Genomic DNA, 22,196 nt, shown 5'->3' with positions numbered 1-22,196 from the left:
TGCGACCCCATAGATGGCAGCCCACCAGGCTCCCCCATCCCAGGGATTCTCCAGGCAAGAACACTGGAGTAGGTTGCCATTTCCTTCTCCAATGCATGAAAGTGAAAAGTGAAAGTGAAGTCTCTCAGTTGTGTCCGACTCTTAGAGACCCCATGGACTGCAGCCCACCGGACTTTACCCACTCCTAAAAAAACTGACAACCCCTGTACCCTGATGCCTTTAGCCTTCCAAGAGGTCCCACACTCTGTCTGTGAGTGTATTTCTTTCTAAATAAATCCACTTCTTACTCACCATTTTGTCTCTCCCTGAATTATTTCTGCAATGAGACATTAAGAATCTGAGTTTCATTAAGTCCTGAAACTAGGTGTCTAATCTCAATTAAAAGACCATGAGTTTCTGGTCTTTTAATCTGAGCCACATGGTTTCAGCTTGATACCCACCAAGAGGAGAACTCAGTTTTTCAGGTGATAACCAGGAAGACCAAACACGGGATTAGAAGGTGGGTGCTTCCATCCCCACCCACCCCCACATCTCTGGAGAGAAGAGGTGGGATGCAGATTGAGTTATAGAAACTGGCATATGTATACTTACACCTGATTCACATGGTTGTATGGCAGAAACCAACACAATACTGTAAAGCAATTACCTCCAAATAAGAATAAATTAAAAAAAACTCTTAAACAGTGAGATTTGTGGGGGTTCTGGTTTGGGGGACACAGTGATCTGCTGAGAAGGTATGCCCACAAGACAGTGGAAGTTCTACATGCTCACCCCCTCCCCCTACACTTTGCCCAAATGGAGCTCCTTCATCTGGCTCTTCCAAAATTGTAGCCTTTATTTTCTTATTTTTTTATAGTCTTTATAATAAACCTGTAAATGTAAGTAAACTGTTTTCCTGAGTTCCATGAATCATTCCAGCAGATGATCAAACCTTGTGTGTATGTGTGGGAGGGTCATAGAAACCCCCAAATTTTTAGTTGGCTGGGCAGAAGTGTGGGTGGCCTGGGACTTGTGACAGGCATCTGAAGGCTGTCATGTGGGATGAAGCCCTTTAACTGGTAGGATCAGATCTCAACTCCAGGTCAGCACGTAATTGGATTATTGGATATCCAGTTGGTGTTAGGGAATTGGAAAACTGATGTGTAAAGCTGACACATATTTGGTGTCAGAAACAGTGATAAAGTTAGTTCCTGTATCAGAACCCACAAAATAGAGGCTGGCCCAGTGGCTGAGCCCACGTCACACATCTAGACATAAGTCAGTCTGTATTTACAGGAACCCAGTGTTGAAGATGGAGAAAGAAATGGCAACCCACTCCAGTATTCTTGCCTAGAGAATCCCGTGGATAGAGGAGCCTGGTGGGCTGCTGTCCATAGGGTCGCACAGAGTCGGACACGGCTGAGGAGACCTAGCAGCCTCAGCAGCAGCAGCAGTGTTGAAGAATCCTAACACACAGCAATCGCAATCCTCCAACACAGCTGCAGTGTACATGTGCGCTCAGTCACTTCAGTTATGTCCGACTCTTTGAGTCCATCGACTGTAGCCCGCTAGGCTCATCTGTCCATGGGGATTCTCCAGGCAAGAATATTGGGGTGGGTTGCCATTTCCTCCTCCAGGGGATCTTCCCAACCAGGGATCGAACTCACATCTCCTGCGTTGCAGGCAGATTCTTTACCATCTGAGTCACTTGGGAAGCCCAGGTTCATTGGTATCATTTTTTAATTTTTAACATTAGAAAACTTTAATATAAAATTTTTATAGCACCATAAACAGAAGAACCAATATTTTTCCTTTTTAAAAGACATGAAAATAAATTCTTAATGCTTTCCTGCTGCTAAGTCGCTTTCCTAAATATTACCTAAAATCATTCCAACAGGTACACTACCTCGGGAAAAACTGGACCAAATGAATCGAAGTCCCACAGCCAAGATCTCAACCCAGGTCCCATCTCCAAATCCAGTGCTGCTGATCGCTTGAGCACGCCCTGGCTCAGGTTAACTGTGTCGGGGGAGCAAGGCAGAGATAACCGAGTCCAGGCAGACGACAGATGGCCAGAAGGCTTACTCCTCCAGGCAGTTAATGAAACCATGGGCAAGGATCCCTGAATTTAATCACCAGGGCACCAAGCAGACCTACTCTAAATCGTTCTAGGAGCACATGGAGTTTTGCCTCCAGAACAGCTCAAGGCCATTTATGGTGACCTAAGAGGCAGTGTTAGTACTCAGAGACAGTGGAACAGCCTCGGATAATCAGCAGCTTTAAGGGGGAAGGACGATGCAGAGGTCCCTTGCCATGAGCCGGCATAGTTCAAGTCATGCTAAAATGCCAGTCTATTCAGGCTTTTCTAAAGTGTTGCTTTCAAAGTGAAATGTAGATCTCACTTTATGCCTGTGCTCAATCAGTCGTGCCTGACTCTTTGCGACCCCATGGACTGCAGCATGCCAGGCTTCCCTGTCCTTCACCATCTCCTGGAGTTTGCTCAAACTCATGTCCATTGAGTCAGCAATGCCATCCAACCATCTCATCCTCTGTTGCCCCCTTCTCCTCTTAAACAATTACTACCCTTAAATCCCAGAATCCCTGGTAGTTCAGTAAAGAAGTTCAGAAATCCCACATCTTTCAACTCTTGGCTTGCTCGAGTGATTTCTTAAAATTAAAAAAGAGACTCTATGTTGGTTTTTAGGGGTCAAAAACAGATGGGCAATGGAATGAATTGAAAGTGATCATTACTGAGTGATTATAAATTCTGCTTCTGGTTATGTGCCTTTAGAAAGCTTATAAATGTAAATTTCTTGATAAACACAGGACTGCTTTCAATTAAAGGCTTAATCAATGAACTTCTATAATGGATGTGATGATGAGGACAACAGATGGCACTGGGGTTCTCGGACACCCTGGGAGGCCACAAACATACATTTCATTTTGATTCTGATCACGAGCTAAGCTACAGGAGAGAGAGGTACTTACTGCTGTGCCAACATGGGCACATTTTATACCTTCACTCAATTTCATCATTAAAAAATATGGCAAGAAAGCAAGATGAGTCATCTGCAGGCAGCTGACAGACACTTGGGCTCTATTTCATTCAGGGAAGAGGTGAAGGAACGCACATGGAAGGTACAGGGAGAATCATCCAAAGTGTTTTCAAACTCTCAATGGCCAAGCCACACTCTGGACTGATTAACTCCGAATCTGGAAGTAAGGCCCAGGCATCAGCATGTTCTCTAAAGCTCTCCAAGTGATTCCTTGGCTCTGGGTGAGTCAAGGTTGAGCCAGTGATTTGAGAAGAACGGCCAGCCTAGAGCAAGACAGACAAGTTTCACGGCCTCCAGCCACTGGCTGCTTCTGTAAAGCTTCTCGATGTGTATCTTTGCTTAAAAAATTATTTTACTTATTTATTTTTGGCTGGGCTGGGTCTTTGTTGCTGCGCACAGGTTTTCTCTAGTTGTGGCAAGCAGGGGCTACTCTCAGGTTGAGGAGTGTGGGCTTCTCATTGTGGGGGCCCCCCACAGAAGCTGCAGAGCATGGGGTGGACAGCTGGCAGGCTTCAGGAGTTGCAGCACGTGGGGCTCAGCAGTTTCTGTTCCCAGGTTCCAGAGAGCAGGTCCAATAGTTGTGGCGCAGGGGCTTAGGTGTGCCATGGCACGTGGAAGCTTCCTGGATCAGGGATCGAACTTGCGTCTCCTGCATGGGCAGGCGGATTCTTTACCACTAAGCCAGCAAGGAAGCCCTCTTGATGGGTTATCAAGGCTCAACTGGGGAAGCAGAGCCACCATGAGTTATGGGGCAAGGGATGCATTATAGGAATTAGATCGGCCACAATCATGGGAGCAGCCGGTGAGGTGGAGGTCAGGGGAGGGAAGGTGAGGACCAGAGGAGACACCGAGCTGCCGATCTGAGAGATCAGGCGTGTGCATCTGGTTATGGTGGGGCTGCAGAGGGGGCAGGTCTATGCAAGTCTGTTGCCTTGTCTGCCCCGTGTCTAGAAGACATGGGGCCACGTTTGGTCAGCAGGTCAGACAGTCCAGAACACAAGCTGGACAGGAAGCGGCGGACAGTGAGGATGAGCCGGAACCACCTTCATGCTGTAACCACGGCTGCCCTCAAAGGGTCAACACTGCTGCTTCCCTACCGCCTCCCAGAATCTCCCGTTTTTATTTTTAGTTTCTCATCATTATAGCTAACATTCATTGCATACTTTATAACAAGTCTGGAGAGTACTGTTCTAAGTGATTTTAGATTTAATTTCTTTTTTTTTTTTATAATGCGCACCTTTTTTATTTAGTATCACAACATTAGTAATAATGATTGCAGTAATTTTTTTTTTTTTGGAGTATAGCTGCTTTATAGTCCTGTGTTATTTTCTGCTGTATAGCAAAGTGAATCAGCCGTGTGTATAGACAGAGCTGCTCCTCCTTGGATTTCCTTCCCATTTGGGGTCACCAGAGAGCACTGAGGAGATTTCCCAGTGCTACACAGTCAGTTCTCATCAATTATCTATTTTGTCTCCCACCTTTTACTTGGAACCACACAGGGAAAGGGATTCTGGGAAGCAGAGCTCTTAGCATAGTTAAGTTTTTTTTTTTTTTTTTTAATTTTATTTATTTAGTTGCGCTGGGTCTTAGTTGCAACACGTGGGATCTAGTTCCCTGACCAGGGATTGAACTCAGGGCACCCTGCATTGGGAACACAGAGCTTTAGCCACCAGACCACCAGGGAAGTCTTTTTTCTTTTTTTTTTTTAATTTTATTTCATAGTTAAGTTTTCAAGAGAACATTTCAGCACAGACTAGAAGGAATAAAGATAGTTTAGTAAAGGTGTCAGAAGTCAGAGGAATGTTAGTACCTTAATAGTTGGTACCCAAATTCCTCTTAGGGAGGAAATGTTCTGGGAATCATAGTTTAACAAACTCTTGGGGTAGCGTTCCCGAGAGCCCAGGCACCTTTAGGTGCCATGGCTTCTCAGAAGAGCGTGAAATTGCTCTTCGTGGGGCAGGAAGAGGCCAGTGTCTTAATGGGGACGGAGGGAGCTGAGAAAAACAAGAGCAAGGGAGGAGATGAGACTGGCTCAAGAAAAAGAACTACCTTGTGCAGGCTGATGAAAAAGACCTTATTAGCCAGGAATATAAAATGTGGATTTTTAAATAGCTTGTAAACAGCTCGGTGCCACCCCCTCTGTGATCCTTAGTTCTACAACTCCTCAAATGACCTGTGGGAGTATCGCAGGCTTTGTTTTGATTTGTTGTTATGGAAACTGAAGCATCTGCATTGCACATCCACACAGATGGTGGTATAGAACCCAGGAAACCAAGCCCAAGGGCAGAGAGGATATAAGAGGGAACCTGCTAGGTATTCAGAGACCACTGTCACGGATTTTGGTTTTCCCCAGGCTGTGGCATCATGAGTGGGAGGTACTTCTCCAAGGGTCTGGAGAGTAGGTACCCAGGGTAGAAGAAGATGTGGCATCTTACACAGACCCAGTTCAGCAGGGCAGCCTGAGGAGCAGAATGGGAATGTCTTAGCCAAGTTCATTCTCTGCTTTTGAGGACCCTAGTCTCTCTTGTTTGCTGCTCTTAAGGCAGTGGTGCTGTCTTTCCCACCAAAGTATGGTTTTCTCTACTCATCCACAGTCTTTGGTTTCCAAATCTCCCATCAGTTCAGTTCAGTCGCTCAGTCGTGTCCAACTCTTTGCAACCCCATGAATCGCAGCACGCCAGGCCTCCCTGTCCATCACAAACTCCCGGAGTTTACTCAAACTCATGCCCATAGAGTCGGTGATGCCATTCAGCCATCTCATCCTCTGTCGTCCCCTTCTCCTCCTGCCCCCAATCCCTCCCAGCATCAGGGTCTTTCCCAATGAGTCAACTCTTCGCATGAGGTGGCCAAGTATGGGAGTTTCAGCTTCAGCATCAGTCCTTCCAATGAACACCCAGGACTTATCTCCTTTAGGATGGACTGGTTGGATCTCTTTGCAGTCCAAGGGACTCTTAAGAGTCTTCTCCAACACCATAGTTCAAAAGCATCAATTCTTTGGCGTTCAGCTTTCTTCACAGTCCAACTCTCACATCCATACATGACCACTGGAAAAACCATAGCCTTGACCAGACGGACCTTTGTTGGCAAAGTAATGTCTCTGCTTTTTAATTATGCTATCTAGGTTGGTTATAACTTTCCTTCCAAGGAGTAAGTGTCTTTTAATTTCATGGCTGCAATCACCATCTGCAGTGATTTTGGAGCCCAAAAAATAAAGTCTGACACTGTTTCCACTGTTTCCCCATCTATTTCCCATGAAGTGATGGGACCAGACGCCATGATCTTAGTTTTCTGAATGTTGAGCTTTAAGCCAACTTTTTCAGTCTCCTCCTTCACTTTCATCAAGAGGCTTTTTTAGTTCCTCTTCACTTTCTGCCATAAGGGTGGTGTCATCTGCATATCTGAGGTTATTGATATTTCTCCTGGCAATCTTGATTCCAGCTTGTGCTTCCTCCAGCCCAGAGTTTCTCATGATGTACTCTGCATATAAGTTAAATAAGCAGGGTGACAAATCTCCCATCACCTAACCACAAAAAGGCTTCCTTAGTGGCTCAGATGGTAAAGAATTTGCCTGCCACTCAGGAGAGCTGGGTTCGATCCCTGGGTCGGGAAGATCCCCTGGAGAAGGGAATGGCAACCCACTCCAGTATTCTTGTTGGAGAATTCCATGGACGGAGGAGCCTGGAGGACTACAGTCCACGGGGTCACAGACAGTCGGACACGACAGAACGACTAGCACTCTTGTTTACTTTCATCACCTAACTGGTCCAGTCTCTCCGTATTCCAGGAGAGAGACTCTGATCAACCCAGGCTAAGCCAATCTGGCCCAGTTAGCTCTGGCCTGGAAGAGGGGAGTTAAGAGAGGCCAGAACCCCCCACATGCGGAGCTGATTCTCTAAGGAAGGGCAGTGGGGCTGGGAGGCAACCACTGGTGCTTCGGGAACACCAGCTGAGTTAAGCTACTGGAGCTAGAATCTCATCCCTCCTCATTCTTAGCTTAATCTCCTCATTTGTAAAATGTGACTCATTAGTACCCGCCTCATCAGGTTGCCATGAAGATGAAACCCAGTGATCCACTGAAAAAACTGAGCATTGTGCCTGGCACATGTATATGCTCAAGATTCATTAGATGAATTAGTAATGACAGCATTGAGAATTGATCACAGCATCTCAGCACTCCAGCCCTTCACCCATCTGAAGCTTCCATCTTTTACTCTGGACATCTCCAGACTTTGTCTCCTCCCCTGGATTGTTAGGGCAAGTCCTCATAAGTATTATTCACTGCATGTGCTTACTGAATAAAGGAAGGAATAAATAAGTGCTTGGATATCCCTATGTATGGAAACTCATGACCTCCCAAGATTCCAACTTTTGTAATTCCAAGTATTTGCTGAGGCCCCGCTTATGCTGGGATGGTTAACTGGTTTCTCCGCAGCATTTGTGATTCTAGTTCCACAAAGAAACCAACTTGCTCCTCTATGTGACAGTCCTTCGGATGTTTCAAAACAGATCTCAGATGCCCTTGCATCACCTCCTCTCCAGTCTGTATGTACCTTCCTATCATGGAAGAGACCTTCATTCCACCCTCCAATCTCCTCCCTTCTCCTATGCCCCCTCTTCAAAATAAATAGGCTACTACTAAAAGCCAAGCACATGAGCTGGATGTCTGCTCTTACCAAGCATCTGTTAAATTTCCAAACTCAATTTCTTCCTGAAGGAAAGGAAAGTAACATTTAATGAGCATTTATATTGTGGTAGGCACTATTTGTATGTGGGGGGCACTTAACATGATCACTTTTACTCCTCAAAATCACCCTAGGAGAGGTTAGTTAGCTGCATCGCCATTTGATGAATGAGTTAGCCAAGGCTCAGAGAGGTTAAGGTATCTGTTCAAGATTTCACAGCATACAAATGGCAGAGTTAGAATTCAAATGTAGGTGTAATATCATCTAGAGAAAGTTACAGGCCTTTCCCTTTATCAGAAAATAACTGTCAAAGAACCAAGACATTTAGTAATGAAGGAAAAAAAAAAAAAAAAAAAGGCTGCCTTTCCTCTGGCAGGACCCAAACTGGGAGGATCTTAGATTTTCCTAATCTAATTTGAAACCCCTGAGGTGTTTAGGGGACTAAGGACAGAAGGACAAGAGTTCCAGGCCAGAATTCCAAGAGGAAAGATCTATGTAACTGATCACTCAAGGACTAGCAGCCAATTAAACAAAGAAAAAGATATAAATCAAGATACTGTGTTAATGAGTAGCTATGGCGACATCCCTAGTGGACCAGTGGTTAAGACCTCGCCTTCCATTGCAGGGGATGTAGGTTCGATCAGGTAGCTAAGATCCCACATGCCTCCTGGCTAAAAAGCCAAAACATAAAACAGAAGCAATACTGTAAAAAACTCAATAAAAGACTTAAACAAAATGAGTGGCTATGCTGTGTAGACCCAGAACAAGAAGGCAAATCTACTAAGGTGTATTTTTTCCCTTCCTGTTTCTCTTTTGAGCAGCCTGTCCTGAAGATGTCAGTGGGGGCTGGCTCTTATCTGAAGAGAAATGAGGCACAGGCAAGCATTATCTGATTTGGGGCTACGTGCAGAGCAAAGAGCCGAGTCCTCAATTGAGATCATCAAGTGATACGGACAAGCAGCTCTCAACCCCAGCTGCCACTCACATCAGGCTTCCAGAGACAAGCAAAGAGCGAGGAAAACCCTGCACTGTCAGGCACGCATGACTGAGCCTGTGCGCACTCTGTCTCATAAGATGCTTTTTCCTTGGGAGATTTCAAAGATGAACACTCAGCATCAGATGAAGCGATGCAGGTTCTCCATGTGGTGTATGTTGTCTTCCCCTCAGCTCCACCGTGCCATAGACATCCCTTGTCACGGTTGCTGCCACCCTGGGAGTCCAGCTCTGCATTTGGCCCTGAAATGAATTGCCACGGTCTCTTAAGGTGGTCAGCTGAACAATGTCCCTCCAAGATATCCCCACCCTAACTCCCAGAACTTAACACATTACCCTAGACTGCAAGTGGGACTCTGCAGGTGTGATTCAATTAGGGATCTTGGGAGGGGGAGGTTATCTTGGATTATACAGGTGGGCTGATGCCAGTAGAGATTGGATGGTATCACTTGTGGTTTTTGAAGATGGAGGAAGGGACCACCAGCAGGGAACGTAAGACACGAGGCTCTGGAAGTGGGAAAGAGCTTGGAAAAGGATCCACCCCTTGGAAAATGAGTCTCCAGGAAAAGCTTGGCCCCACCAACACTTCGATGGCAGAAACCCACTGCAGACTTCTGGTCTCTAGAATGACAAGAGAATAGGTGTGGAGGTGTTTGTTTCTTTGGCCTTGTCATATAGCTTACAGGGTCTTAATTACCTAATCGGGGATGGAACCCAGGCCCTGGGCCATGAGAGTGCAAAGCCCTAACCACTGGCCCACCAGGAAGTCGCCCGTGTGTTAAGTCACCAGCTTGGTATCGTTTGTTACAGCGGCCACAGGAAGCTCATACGCTTTGTAGAGTGCACTGCAAGCTGCTGCACCATGGCCTCCCTCTGCAGGAATCCTGTGGATGGAACCAACTGGAAATGAGTCCGGCACTAAAAACAAGGGAAGTCGAGCCCTTGCTCATTTATTAGGTATAATTTCACGGAGCATCTACTCTGAGATGGGCCACGTGTTGGGTGCTGCCTACACTGTGAGGAGTTTAAACGGCTCAGCCTGTATCCTCATCAAGGCTGAGGCGAGCAGGAGAGAGATGGAGAACACGGACTTGCATGATAAGCACAGATTCATAAATGGAGGAAAAAAGACCTTGGTGACCGGGACAGGACGGGACCCAGACTGGAAAGTGCTGGGAAGGCTTCCCTAGGAAATGACCCTGGATCTGAGCCATGGGGGCAGGGGGAGAGTTAACCAGGCGGGAGCGGGAAGTGGGGGGCATCTAGATAGAAGAAACAGCACGGATGAAGGCTGCCGTGGAAGAGGAGGGACTGAAAGGAGGTCCATGGCGAGCAGAGGTGGGGGCCACAGGGGGAGAATGGATGAAGATGAGAAGGTGGGAGATGGGGTGGGAACAGACTGATGTGAACATTCTGGAATGTGCTTCCTGATGCTTATGTGTGAGAGTTTCTTCCGTGATGAGGGTGATGCTCTTCAAAGAACAATGGCTTTCTACTAGGATAGCCATTAGCCAGAACTGACTACGGAGTGTTTGAAATGTGGCTAAGACTACTGAAGGACTGAGTTTTGAGTTTTATTTAATTGTAACTAATTTACTTGGGGCTTCCCTGGTGGCTCAGTCAGTAAAGAATCCCCCTGCAGTGCGGGAGACCTGGGTTGGGAAGATCCCCTGGAGGGGGGCATGGCAACCCACTCCAGTATTCTCACCTGGAGAGTCCCATGGACAGAGGAGTCTGGTGGGCTACAGTCCGTAGGGTTGCAAAATGTCGGACGTGACTAAGCACAGCACAGCACACAGTAATTTAAGTTGAAATAGTCACATGGGGCTCATGCATATCCAATTATACACAACAGCTCTAGGCTGGATAGAGATATTGATAGATAGATAGACGAATAGATAGATATAACCTTATAAGGATTTACAGGATTACAGAGGCTAAGTCCCAAGATCTGTATGTCGCCAACCTGGAGACCCAGGAGAACCAAAAGTATAAGTCCCAGTCCAAAGCTGGCAAGCACCACACCCAAAAAGAGTTGATTTTTCAGTTCAAGTCCAAAGGTAGGAGGAAAGATTGACACCCCAGCTCATGCAGTCAGGCAGGCAAAGCTCCTTCTTGCTTCCTGCGCTTCTCACGTCTTCAACGGACTGGGTGAGGCCAACCCACCTTGGGGAGGTGCAATGTGGATGTGAGAGTTGGACTATAAAGAAAGCTGAGCGTCGAAGAATTGATGCTTTTGAAATGTGGTGTTGGAGAAGACTCTAGAGAGTCCCCTGGACTGCAAGGAGATCCAACCAGTCCATCCTAAAGGAGATCAGTCCTGGGTGCTCATTGGAAGGACTGATGCTGAAGCTGAAACTCCAATACTTTGGCCACCTGATGCAAAGAGCAGACTCATTGGAAAAGACCCTGATGCTGGGAAAGATTGAGGGCAGGAGGAGCAAGGGACGATAGAGGATAAGATGGTTGGATGGCATCACCGACTCAATGGACATGGGTTTGGGTGGACTCCAGGAGTTGGTGATGGACAGAGAGGCCTGGTGTGCTGCGGTTCATGGGGTCGCAAAGAGTCGGGCACGACTGAACTGAACTGACCTGCTTTACTTTACTCAACTCTGTGGTTGTTGTTCAGTCGCTCAGTCGTATCTGACTCTTTGCGACCCCATGAATTGCAGCACACCAGGCTTCCCTGTCCATCACCAGCTCCCGGAGTCTGCTCAAACTCAGGTCCATCGAGTCAGTGATGCCATCCAACCATCTCTTCCTCTGTCATCCCCTTCTCCTCCTGCCTTTCCCAGCATCAGGGTATTTTCTAATGAGTCAAGTCTGTAGGTTCAAATGTTAATTTTATCCAGAAACATCCTCACAGGCACACCCAAGATAATGTTTAAACAGGCATCTGGGTGCCCCAGAGCCCAGTCAAGTTGACACATAAAAGTAACCATCATAAGAACCTAATACAGGGTTCCCCTTCCCAGCTCAGCAGAGCCCAGGGGAGATCCTTGGGGCCAAGGGCATGAAACCCTTTATGGTAAGACAGTCAAAGCACCCAGAGAGATCTTCCTTTCCCAAAGCTTGTTCTGACTTTGAGAGGCAACAAGGAGCAGCAGACGCCTATCCAATGGGGTATATTTTTTCTCTATTTGATCAGCCAGGTCCCTACCCTCATCCCTACCTCTGCATACACTTAGGAATTCAGGAGGGTCCTTCCATTCAGAGGTCTCACCTGGAACACTCACCCTCCATCCTCTTCAGTCATCTTTTTTCATCTTCCCTTAAGGCCTCCTTCCTTTCTCCTTTCCCAGCTCCTCACATTCTGATATATTTTGTCCAAGACAAATTGCTTTTTAGATCTTCTGCAATTAAAGGCATCTCTTCCCACCACCTGATATGTACAGTGGCTCCTGCAACGGTGACCTGTTCTTAGGAGAGATGCTATTTAAAACCCAGGGTGCAACCAGAGTGACGCAGAACTGCCAAACGTGGCTGAGAAGTGTCAAGTTACATAAATGCACATGCTTCCTTTTGCCTTTGGCTTGAAGCTTTTCCTAACAGGCTTCAGGATTATCAGCTCATTAAAGGTAAAAAGGAGGCAGGGGTACCAAAATTTTTAAAAATAACAACAATAATAAAGTCAAGTCCCCAGAGCAGAGTTGGACTTGATGGGTAAGAGTCACTCCCAGATCTTAGGGGAGAGAGGTGGTTTTCTGGGTCTTCTCTGGAGATAACTAAGCAGCCCTGGTCCTTTTCCCTCAAGGCATGGTATTTAACAGTTAGAGGAGGCAAGGGAATCTTGGTTTGCCTGTAACCTAGGAAGAGCCCCCTACTTTCACATGTCCTCTCTTTCCATCCCTTGCGACAATGCTGTCAGGGAAGCATCAACACCCCATTGACCAGAAGGGAAAACTGAGGCTGGAATATTCGGCAAGATTTGCTCCAGTCCCCAGAGTCAATAAGAAATAGAACTGGGGTTCAAAACCAGCTGAGAGAGTCTACAGCTTGATGGTTGAAATCATGGACTCTGGACTCAGAGTGCTGGGTTATATCACTGTCTGCTGTTTCGTGGACGCTGAACAACCCTGGGCAAGTTACTTGACCTCTCTGAGCATTAATTTCGTCATCTATAAAAAGGGCAGGGATGGTGTTGTATGTCAATTAAGTTGTAGTGAGGAAAGCACTTAGAACACGGCCCAACACAGCAAGTATTTGAAAAGTTGCTGTTTACAACTCATCAACCCTCTACCATCATACCCTGAATCTCTTCCAGGTTCTAGGGCCCAAGTGCTTTACCACACTTGGTTCTTCTTTTTATTATTTTTTTTAAACTTTTATTGGAGTATAGTTGCTTTACAGGAAATGGACCCTGAATATTCGTTGGAAGGACTGATGCTGAAGTTGAAGCTACAGTCCTTTGGCCACCTCATGTGAAGAGCCAGCTCACTGGAAAAGACCCTGATGCTGGGAAAGACTGAGGGCAAAAGGAGAAGAGGGTGGCAGAGGATGAGATGGTTGTATAGCATAACCAACTTAATGGACATGCGTTTAAGCAAATCCCGAGAGACAGTGAAGGACAGGGAAGCCTGGCGTGCTGCAGTCCATGGGGTTGCAAAGAGTCCAACACAAGTAAACAACAGCAACATTTGCGTTACAACGTTGTGTTAATTTCTACCATACAGCAAAGTTAATCAACTACACCTATACATACGTCCCTCTTTTTTGGACTTCCTCCCCATTTAGGTAACCTCAGAGCACTGAGTAGAATTCCCTGTGCTATAAATAGGTTCTCATGATCTATTTTATACATAGTATCAATAAAGTGTATATGTCAATCTCAAGCTCCCAATTCATCCCGCCCCTTTCTTTTCCCCCTGGTATCCACACGTTTGTTCTCTACATCTGTGTCTCTATTTCTGCTCAGTCCTTCTTAATAAAACGAAGTTACTGGGGTCCAAGCCCAGAGTCTGGAGATACTGGAACTCAAGGATTGTGCTCCTGAAATCTATCCTTCACACACCCATCTCTGCTGCCCGCTGCAGCTCTGACTCTTATTAATTAGAAGATACCACTGCCCAGAGCACAGTGTAAAATGAAGATAACCGCCCCCTCCCTCACCTCCGAAGATACTTAATTATCTGAAACCCAGATAAACAGCAGGACCAGGCTTGCAGAGATGATGCAGAAGAGCTGAGGCGGGCCGGCAGGGGCTGCAGGAGGAGTTATGGAAAGCTAATGGTGTGAGTCAGAGCTGGAATCAAGGGTGAGAAAATCAATCTGGGGTTGTCGACAGCCTCCGCAGGCCAGGATGGCGAGAGGCATGGGGACCAGGCCGCAGTGGGAGGGAATGGCAGGTGGGTGGCATTGGGGGGGGTCAAGGGCGGAACAAAGGAGGCTTCAAGTTTCACCTCCTGGACATTTGCCACCAATTAAAGAGGTGTTTTCGTGATACTGAGGCGTTTATTGCCCCTTTCAAATGAAGCTCATAAAATTGCCAGATTTCAAGAGGGAGATCTCTAAACGCCAGTTAAGAACTTGGAAAGCAGGAGACCAGTGAAGGGAAAACATTCAGAGCAGATGCACCCGGTGGTGTGGTGGAGACATGTGCCCACTGGGGTCACTCATAGCCCTTCTCTGAACCTGACCCTGTGAGCCTTATTTAGGGTGAGCAGGTATGCTGGGGGCGCACCTGACTGGTCCTTCCATTAGCAAGCACTTATTACAGGTTATATGATAATGTGTGCATAGGGCTCAGCAAAGGCCTTACCCACAGTGAGGGTTCTATAAATGTTGACTCTTGTGGTCCCCAAGGACCCTTAGAGGAACATGGCACTACTGCAAATTCCCAGCAGGTTGACTTGAAAACCTTGACTAAGTTGGAGCTCATTTTAGGCTTCAAATAAATCACTTCTCTCCAGAGAAAGGGTATGAAAAAGTCCAAAGCCTGATGCATCAGAGTCATTTCTGTTTCCGCCCAACTGCCTTCAAGATGGCGGAACAAGATGACACCCAGTGTGGGATTGTGGGATTGGGGGCCTCCCAGCAGGAGTCTGCCTTTGCATTCTAGAAGAGTGAGGCGAAGAGAAAAGGCGTCCTTCTGCTGGGAATAAGTAAGGGGCTAACTTAGGGTTCAGGGCTCTGCCCCTCGGAAAGACACCTTGAGTTCAAATCCCAGTTCCACCTCTACAAGCTGGTGACCTTGATAAAGTTATTTCACCTCTATAATTGCAGTCTTCTCATCAGTAAAGTAGAAGGAATAGAACCCACTCCCTCAGAGTGGGTTTATGAGGATTCAAGAAGTTAAAATAAGTGAGCAAATGTGTACAACACACACAGCATGTGTGTAGTGTATCAGTACCTGAGGGAAACAGTTCTTCGGAAAGCTGTCGTGTGCCAAGGACACAGACAAGGACAGGAGAGAGCTGGTATGATGCTGAGCCCGCTTCCCATGAGTTCATCTTAGTTCCCGGGGAGGGGCAGGGAGGCAGAACTCGCAGAAGCCGTCAGTCCCAGAGGAGAGGGCAAGACCCAGAGAGAAAACGGAAACCCACGAAGGGACAATGCTGATCTTTGGGGGTGTTGGGACAGCAGCCTCTAGATCCAGAAAGAGTCAGCACAGCAGGAGATAGTAAAGTGAGAAGACACTCTCTGCCATGAAATATGATCTGACTCACACAGGCTCCAGGGGAGCGGAGGGGTAGTGACTTGATTACTTCCGAGCAGGTGTGACAAAACCAATCTCGCCCTGGTTATTACAGCAGCAGTTATTGGGGTTGTTTCAGTCAAGGGCTGTCACATTCCTCTCACTTGGAGCTTCCCACCTGAGCCTGTAAAGGCTTAGTACAGTCTAAAATTCTATTTCCCCCATATCCTATGCAAAGGGGTCTCGTGTGTGTGTGTGTGTGTGTGTGTGGGTGTGTGTATGTGGGGGTGTGTGTGTGTGGAGGGAAGCTATTGGGGTAAGGATGGAGTGTGAAAGAACAATTTTTCCACATTCATCAAATACTAATTGGCCTAATAAGTGCTTGGCATTGTTCAAGATTCTGGGATAATTCAACAGAAAAGACTATGGATCAGATCTCTGCCCTCAAAAGCTTACAGTCTTCAAGGCATCATCTTGGGAAATACATTCAGAGCTTCCTTCTTCCTTCATTCTTTCCTTCCCTCCGTCCTTCACTCATTCATTCACTTAATAAAAACTCTGGACTCAGACTGCATCCTACCTTAGCTACTTATTAGCTAAAGCAAGCTCGGGTCAGTTTCTTAACCTCCAATTCCTTCTCTAAAATGCAGACAAGACTGGGACCCACCTACACCTTAAACCCTATAGCAGTATGAAGACCTGGCTTTGAGAAAGAATCAGGAAACCAAATTCCAGAAGGGTTGACACCCAGCCCCTTAGCCCAGGAGGCCACAGATGATGGATGAGGTATTTGTCCAGGTCTGAGTGGGTCATGATTTCTACCTGGCCATCTCGGAGTCGGCTGTGCATCTTTGAGATCAATCTAATTCTGTGCCTCCAGGCAAGGCTACATAGTCTAAAGGTGGGGCTTGGGGGGAAACCCTCATTGTTATCCACCGCTGTCTGCAGGCTGCTAGCAAGACTTCCAAGGGCAAAGAAGCCAGCCCCTCCCTGGGAGCATGTCACTGAGCCTCCAAAATATGTCCTGACAGCACTGACATCCTTCTGTATCTTTTAGATAATTTGATTTATTCAAGTGTCTACTGTTGACATTTGTCTCTAAGCGATCAGACTCACGAGCACGATGGGGAAGTTTAGTGAGGTCACAAGTCAAGAGCTTACGCAGGCCTGGCCCACGGCTGGAGCTTGCATGTTGGCTTATCATGTCTCTGAGCACATGATGTGTGTGTGCCAGATGTGGGGATAACATGTGTACACACACACACACACACACAAACAGACACGCACAATGCAAAGGTCAGGAAATGCTCAGTGAGAGCCATCGTTGCAAAAGCAACCTTGGCCCCTCTGAGCATCTGCAGGCTGCAGAGAGCCCTTCAGCACTTTAAAGCAGAGCTCACGCTCTCTGTCTCCTTTCTGTTTAAAACACGGGGAGTATATTGTCAACGCTAGTAATCTTTTTTAAATTGGGGTATAGTCGCTTTATAATGTTGTATTTGTTTCTGCTGTATAACAACACGAATCAGTTACATGTATACATATATCCCCTTGAGGACCTCCCTCCCCCTAATCCCACTCTGCTCGGTCACCACACAGCGCCGAGCTGAGCCCCGTGTGCTAAGCTTCAGGTTCCCACTAGCTATCTATTTTACACACAGTAGTATCTGTACTGGGCTTCCCTCGTAGCTCAGTTGGTAAAGAATCTGCCTGCAATGCAGGAGACCTGGGTTCGATTCCTGTGTCGGGAAGATCCCCTGGAGAAGGAAATGGCAATCCACTCCAGTATCCTTGCCTGGAAAATCCCATGGACAGAGGAGCCTGGCGGGCTACAGTCCATGGGGTCACAAGAGTCGGACACGACTCTTAGCGACTGAACCACCATCACCAGTATATGTATGCCATTCTGATCTCTCGATTCAACTCACCCTTAGTGATATGTTTTTAATGTTAGAAAAAATCTGTAGATAAGAACAGAAGCTTAATTATAATTTTAGAACCAAATAGAAGTTCTATGCTCTTTGAGAATGAAACTAATAAAAATAGAAAAAAAAAACCCAAGAAAGCAAGACCCAGACAGTAATTTAATCATCTTTTATAGGGTTTTATATTGATTAACAGTTATATACTAAGAAACAGGGCATCCCAGGAGGCACCAGAGGTAAAGAATCCACCTGCCAATGCAGGAGATGCAAGGGATGCAGGTTCAATCCCTGGGTTAGGAAGATCGTCTGGAGGAAGAAATGCCACTCCAGTATTTCTTGCCTGTAAAATTCCATGCACAGAGGAGCCTAGTAGGTTGCAGTCCCTGGGATCACAAAGAGTCAGACATGACTGCGTGAGTGAGCACACAGGAATGAGAAATAGAGAAATAGATACCATAGATACCCACTTCTCGAGGCAGCAGTGAGAATGTGCCCGGCACACAGTCATAAACAGTAAATGTCAGGTTCCCGGGCAGCCTCCCCCTCCTCACTCCTTCCTTTTCTTGGCCACTTCCCCCAAGCACTTACATAAACCTGAGCTCAGATTCCCGTCGGACCAAGACTTCCCGGAGACGCTGGATTTTCGCCATCTCCAGCTCGATCTCCTCCGGTCTCATGGTTGTCTCTGCCATGGAGATGATGTCCAGCTGATCTGTGCAGGAGACATAAAATGCAGGCGTCAAGACCCCCAGGGCTGTATGGCTTTTCAAGAATTCTCTTTGGGACAGTCCCTGCCTTGCTTCAGCGACCTTCACACCCCAAGAAGGCACACGGATCTTTGCCAGTGTTCCAAGTCTGTATTTGTGAGCGGGGCCCTTTAGAAACTAGAAAGCACGTTTCCATGGGAACCGTGTTACAAGGCAGGAGGAGGCTCAGGCGGGGTCACCCAAACCTGTTCAAGGTTATAACGTGCCCTTGGCAGTCCCTCCTGGTCCCAGCTTCTGCGTCTCGGTCCCTTTGACCATGGCCGTTCATCCTGTCCCAGTCTCCAAGACCAGCGTTTTTAGGCAGAAAAATGGGTGTGATAATTACTTTTAGCAATACCATTAATAATTATCTTATAGGAATACTAAGTAATATAAGTAATAGTAAAATGAAATGATACAAGTTTGTTGTAGAAAACTCAGATAATAGAGATAAGCAAAGAAGGAAGTAAAATGTCATCTACAACCTCTCTGCCCAGAGGGAACCACATTTTGATGGACATTCTTCTGACCTTATATTGACAGTTTTATATATATATATAGTCATATAAGTAGAGCCATATATCAAAAAAAAATAAGACCATATATATGCCACACACACATAGAACCATATAATTACCAAACATATAGAAAGACACTACATACGTGTGTGTGTGTGTGTGTGTGTGTGCACTCAGTCGTGTCCAACTCTTTGTGACCCCATGGACTGTAACTTGCCAGACTCCTCTGTTCATGGGATTTTCCAAGTAAGAATACTGGAGTGGGCTGCCATTTCCTCCTCCAGGGGATTTTCCTGACTCAGGGATCAAACCCATGTCTCCTATATTGGCAGGCAGATTCTTTACCAACCGCATCACATGGGAAGCCCTTACATACATATGCCTGTATACAAATATATCTGCATGCATGTATGTATATACGCCCCCTTCATGGATCACGGCCTTGTCATGGCAAAGGGGCTTGTGTAACTCAATGAAGCTACGAGCCACGCTGTGCAGAGCCACCCAAGACGGATGGGTCATAGTGAAGAGTTCTGACAAGATGTGGTCCACTGGAGCACGTGGTATTCTTGCCTGGAGAACCCCATGGACACGGGGTATGAAAAGTATGAAAAGGCAAAATGACATGATGCTGGAAGATGAGCGCCCCCAGGTCAAGAAGGTATCCAAAATGCTACTGAGGAAGAGTGGGAGGCAATTATTACATGAATTTGAGCACAATGCTGGGAGATAGCGGAGGACAGAGGAGCCTGGCGTACCACAGTCCCTGGGGTTGCAATGAGTCAGACATAACTTAGCGACTGAACAACAGTGTATATATGCACGTACTAGTTCACTAGTTCACTAGGGCTACCGTAACACAACAACAGACGCTGCGTAGCTTAAACTATAGACATTTATTGTCTTCTGGTTTTGGAGGCTAGAAGTTCCAGATCAAGGTCTGGCAGGGTGAGCGTCTGGTGAAAACTCTCTTCCTGGCTTGCAGATGGCCACCTGTTCACTGTACTCACACGGCCTCTTTGTGTGCATGCAGAGAGAAGTCTCTGGTGTCTCTTCTTAGAAAGACACTAACCCTATGAGATCAGGGCTCCACTTTTAATGACCTCATTTAATCTCAGTTCTGAGCACCGAAGAATTGATGCTTTTAAACTGTGATGCTGGAGAAGACTCTTGAGGGTCCCTTGGACAGCAAGGCGACCAGACCAGTCAATCCTAAAGGAAATCAACCTTGAACATTCACTGGAAGGACTAATGCTGAAGCAGAAGCTTCAATCCTTTGGCCACCTGATGCAGAGAGCCGACTCATTGGAAAAGACCCTGATGCTGGGAAAGATTGAAGGTAGAAGAAGAAGCAGGCGACAGAGGACGAGATGTTTGGACGGCATCACTGACTCAACAGACATGAGTTTGAGCAAGCTCCGGGAGACAGTGAAGTACAGGAAAGTCTGATGTGCTGCAGTTCACGGGGTTGCAAAGAGTTGAATAGGACTTAGCCATTGAACAACAGCTTTCCCATCTCCAAATCAGCCTCACTGGGGATTAGGGCTCCAACATATGAATTTGTGGGGGATATAAACATTCAATCCATAACACTATGCATGTATGTGGATCTATGTATATACATATCTCTTCATATACTGACATTAACTTTTTTATGTACATTCTTCCAATGCATACATATGGTAATTTATGTGATTATATATGTTATATATGTAGTATGCATATATAGGGTGATACATATGGTTTTATATGTGTGTGTGTGTTATATGTATAATGTTATATATAAACGTGCATTTTTTTAAAGAGTGCAAAAACACATATCAAGATGTGAGTAGTTCAAGATGTTATGTGCATATACACATATGCACACATGCACAAACTAAGTCATTCAGTTGTGTCTGACTCTTTGCGACCCTATGGACTGTCTCCCTCCAGGCTCCTCTGTCCATGGGATTCTCCAGGCAAGAATACTGGAGTGGGTTGCTGTGTTCTCCTCCAGGGATCTTTCCGACCCAGGGATTGAACCTGCATCTCATTTATGTCTCCTGCATTGGCAGGTGGGTTCTTTACCACTAGAGTCACCTGGGAAGCCCTATATATATATGTGCACACACACACACACACACACACACACACACACCCCATCATGAAGGTCTGGTGTTTTAATACAAAGTTAGGGTCTCACCATTTTATTACCTGCTCATTTCACTGAACATTCCATGAGCGTTTCCACACGTCCTTGGATGCTCTTCCCCAGCAGCAGTGTGAAAGGCTGTGTGCTTTGCTATTTGTGGCTGTGTCATGAATCACTTCACCAACCCCCAGACACTTAGGTTGTTTGCCATTTCCCACACTAGAAGCAGCGCTGGGATGAGCATTCTCAGAGATAAATCTCTGCGTGCATCCAAGAGGTGCCTTTAGGCCACATTTCCAGAGTGAATGGCTGGGTTTTAAAGGATGCAATAGTCTGACGACCCTTCATCGGTAGAGGAGACATAGGGGAGGGAATGTTCTTGCTTTCCTCTGAAGCCAACATCACGCTCCCTGTATCTGCTAATTCCTTCCACCCTGGGCTGTTGTGAGGATTGAATTAACAGAGACACGCCATGCTTGATGCACAGTTACAATTACCTTTGTTATCACCATGCTCTGCCATAGCATCTTTCTCTCTCTCTCTCTTTTTTTGGGGGTTGCAGGATGTGAATCTTGCAGCATACGAACTCTTAGTTGCGGCGTGTGGGATCCAGTTCCCTGACCAGGGATTGAACCTGGACCCCTTGCATTGGGAGCACAAAGTCTTAGTCACTGGGCCACCAGAGAGGCTCCATCTCTTTTTAATCCTTACCACAAGCCAGAAGGATTGGGATGTTCTCGTTCTTAACAAACACTTTTCCTTGTTTGTGATTCCTTATTTTTTGGCTCAAAGCTGGTAAGAGAAGGGGCTGAGCCTCTCAAACACATACTCTTTGTCTCGTCATGGCCGCCCCTTCCCGGCACAGGTGTGCTGAGTTCAACAGCCCCATCTGTTCACACCTGGAGTCTGGGATGGTATCTTTCCTGTGGCTACCACAAACCGGGTCCTTAGGACAACAGGAGCTTATTCTCTCACGGTGATTAAATATTAGTGGATTAGATAGTGTCTGGAGGCCAGAGGCAGGTCTGTTTTCTCCAAAGGCTCAGGCGGGCAGCGCCCTCCTCACCTCTTCCAGATCCTGGTGTCTCCTGGCAACCCTTGGCTTGTGGCAGCATCGCTTCGACCTCTGCCTGTTTCCCTGTCGCCTTCTCCCACGTGGCTCTGCGTGTCCTTCTCAGTCCTCTTCTGTCTCATTGGTCCACCCTAATTCAGTGTGATCTCATTCTAATCTTCAATTACCCCTGCAAAGCCCTTATTTCAAGAGACCTTATTTCACATTCTGAGATACGATATGAATTTTGGAAGGACACTATTTAATCCACTACAGTGATGAATGGCCACAAGCTTGCAAGCTCCCTGACAGCGATGTCACTATCTCCAATAACTTTAGTCACTGAACATGGAGCACAGCCCTGGATGGAAGCAGCAAGAGTCCTAGGAAGCAGTCAGGGGTGGTGAGGATGAGGGGGGCATGGTGAAAACCAACTGGGGGCCAGAGTTAAAGATCTTTGAACTGAGGCCAGTTTCAT

General features: G+C 46.6%; 1 protein-coding gene across 1 annotated transcript in view; it reads right to left on the bottom strand.

Moving 5' to 3' along the window:
- BMERB1 (bMERB domain containing 1) overlaps positions 1–22,196 on the bottom strand; it is a 140,164-nt gene that overhangs the window by 40,097 nt on the left and 77,871 nt on the right. The window contains exon 2 of the mRNA XM_043456435.1: positions 17,858–17,981. Coding sequence (XP_043312370.1) covers positions 17,858–17,981 — 124 coding nt within the window. The remainder of the gene's footprint in view (positions 1–17,857; positions 17,982–22,196) is intronic.

Source organism: Cervus canadensis, chromosome 32 (genome assembly GCF_019320065.1).
Source record: "Cervus canadensis isolate Bull #8, Minnesota chromosome 32, ASM1932006v1, whole genome shotgun sequence".
In the NCBI taxonomy this organism is placed as follows: domain Eukaryota; kingdom Metazoa; phylum Chordata; class Mammalia; order Artiodactyla; family Cervidae; genus Cervus; species Cervus canadensis.
The sequence above is the reverse complement of the archived record's forward strand: the minus strand, read 5'-3'. Positions and strand labels throughout refer to the sequence as shown.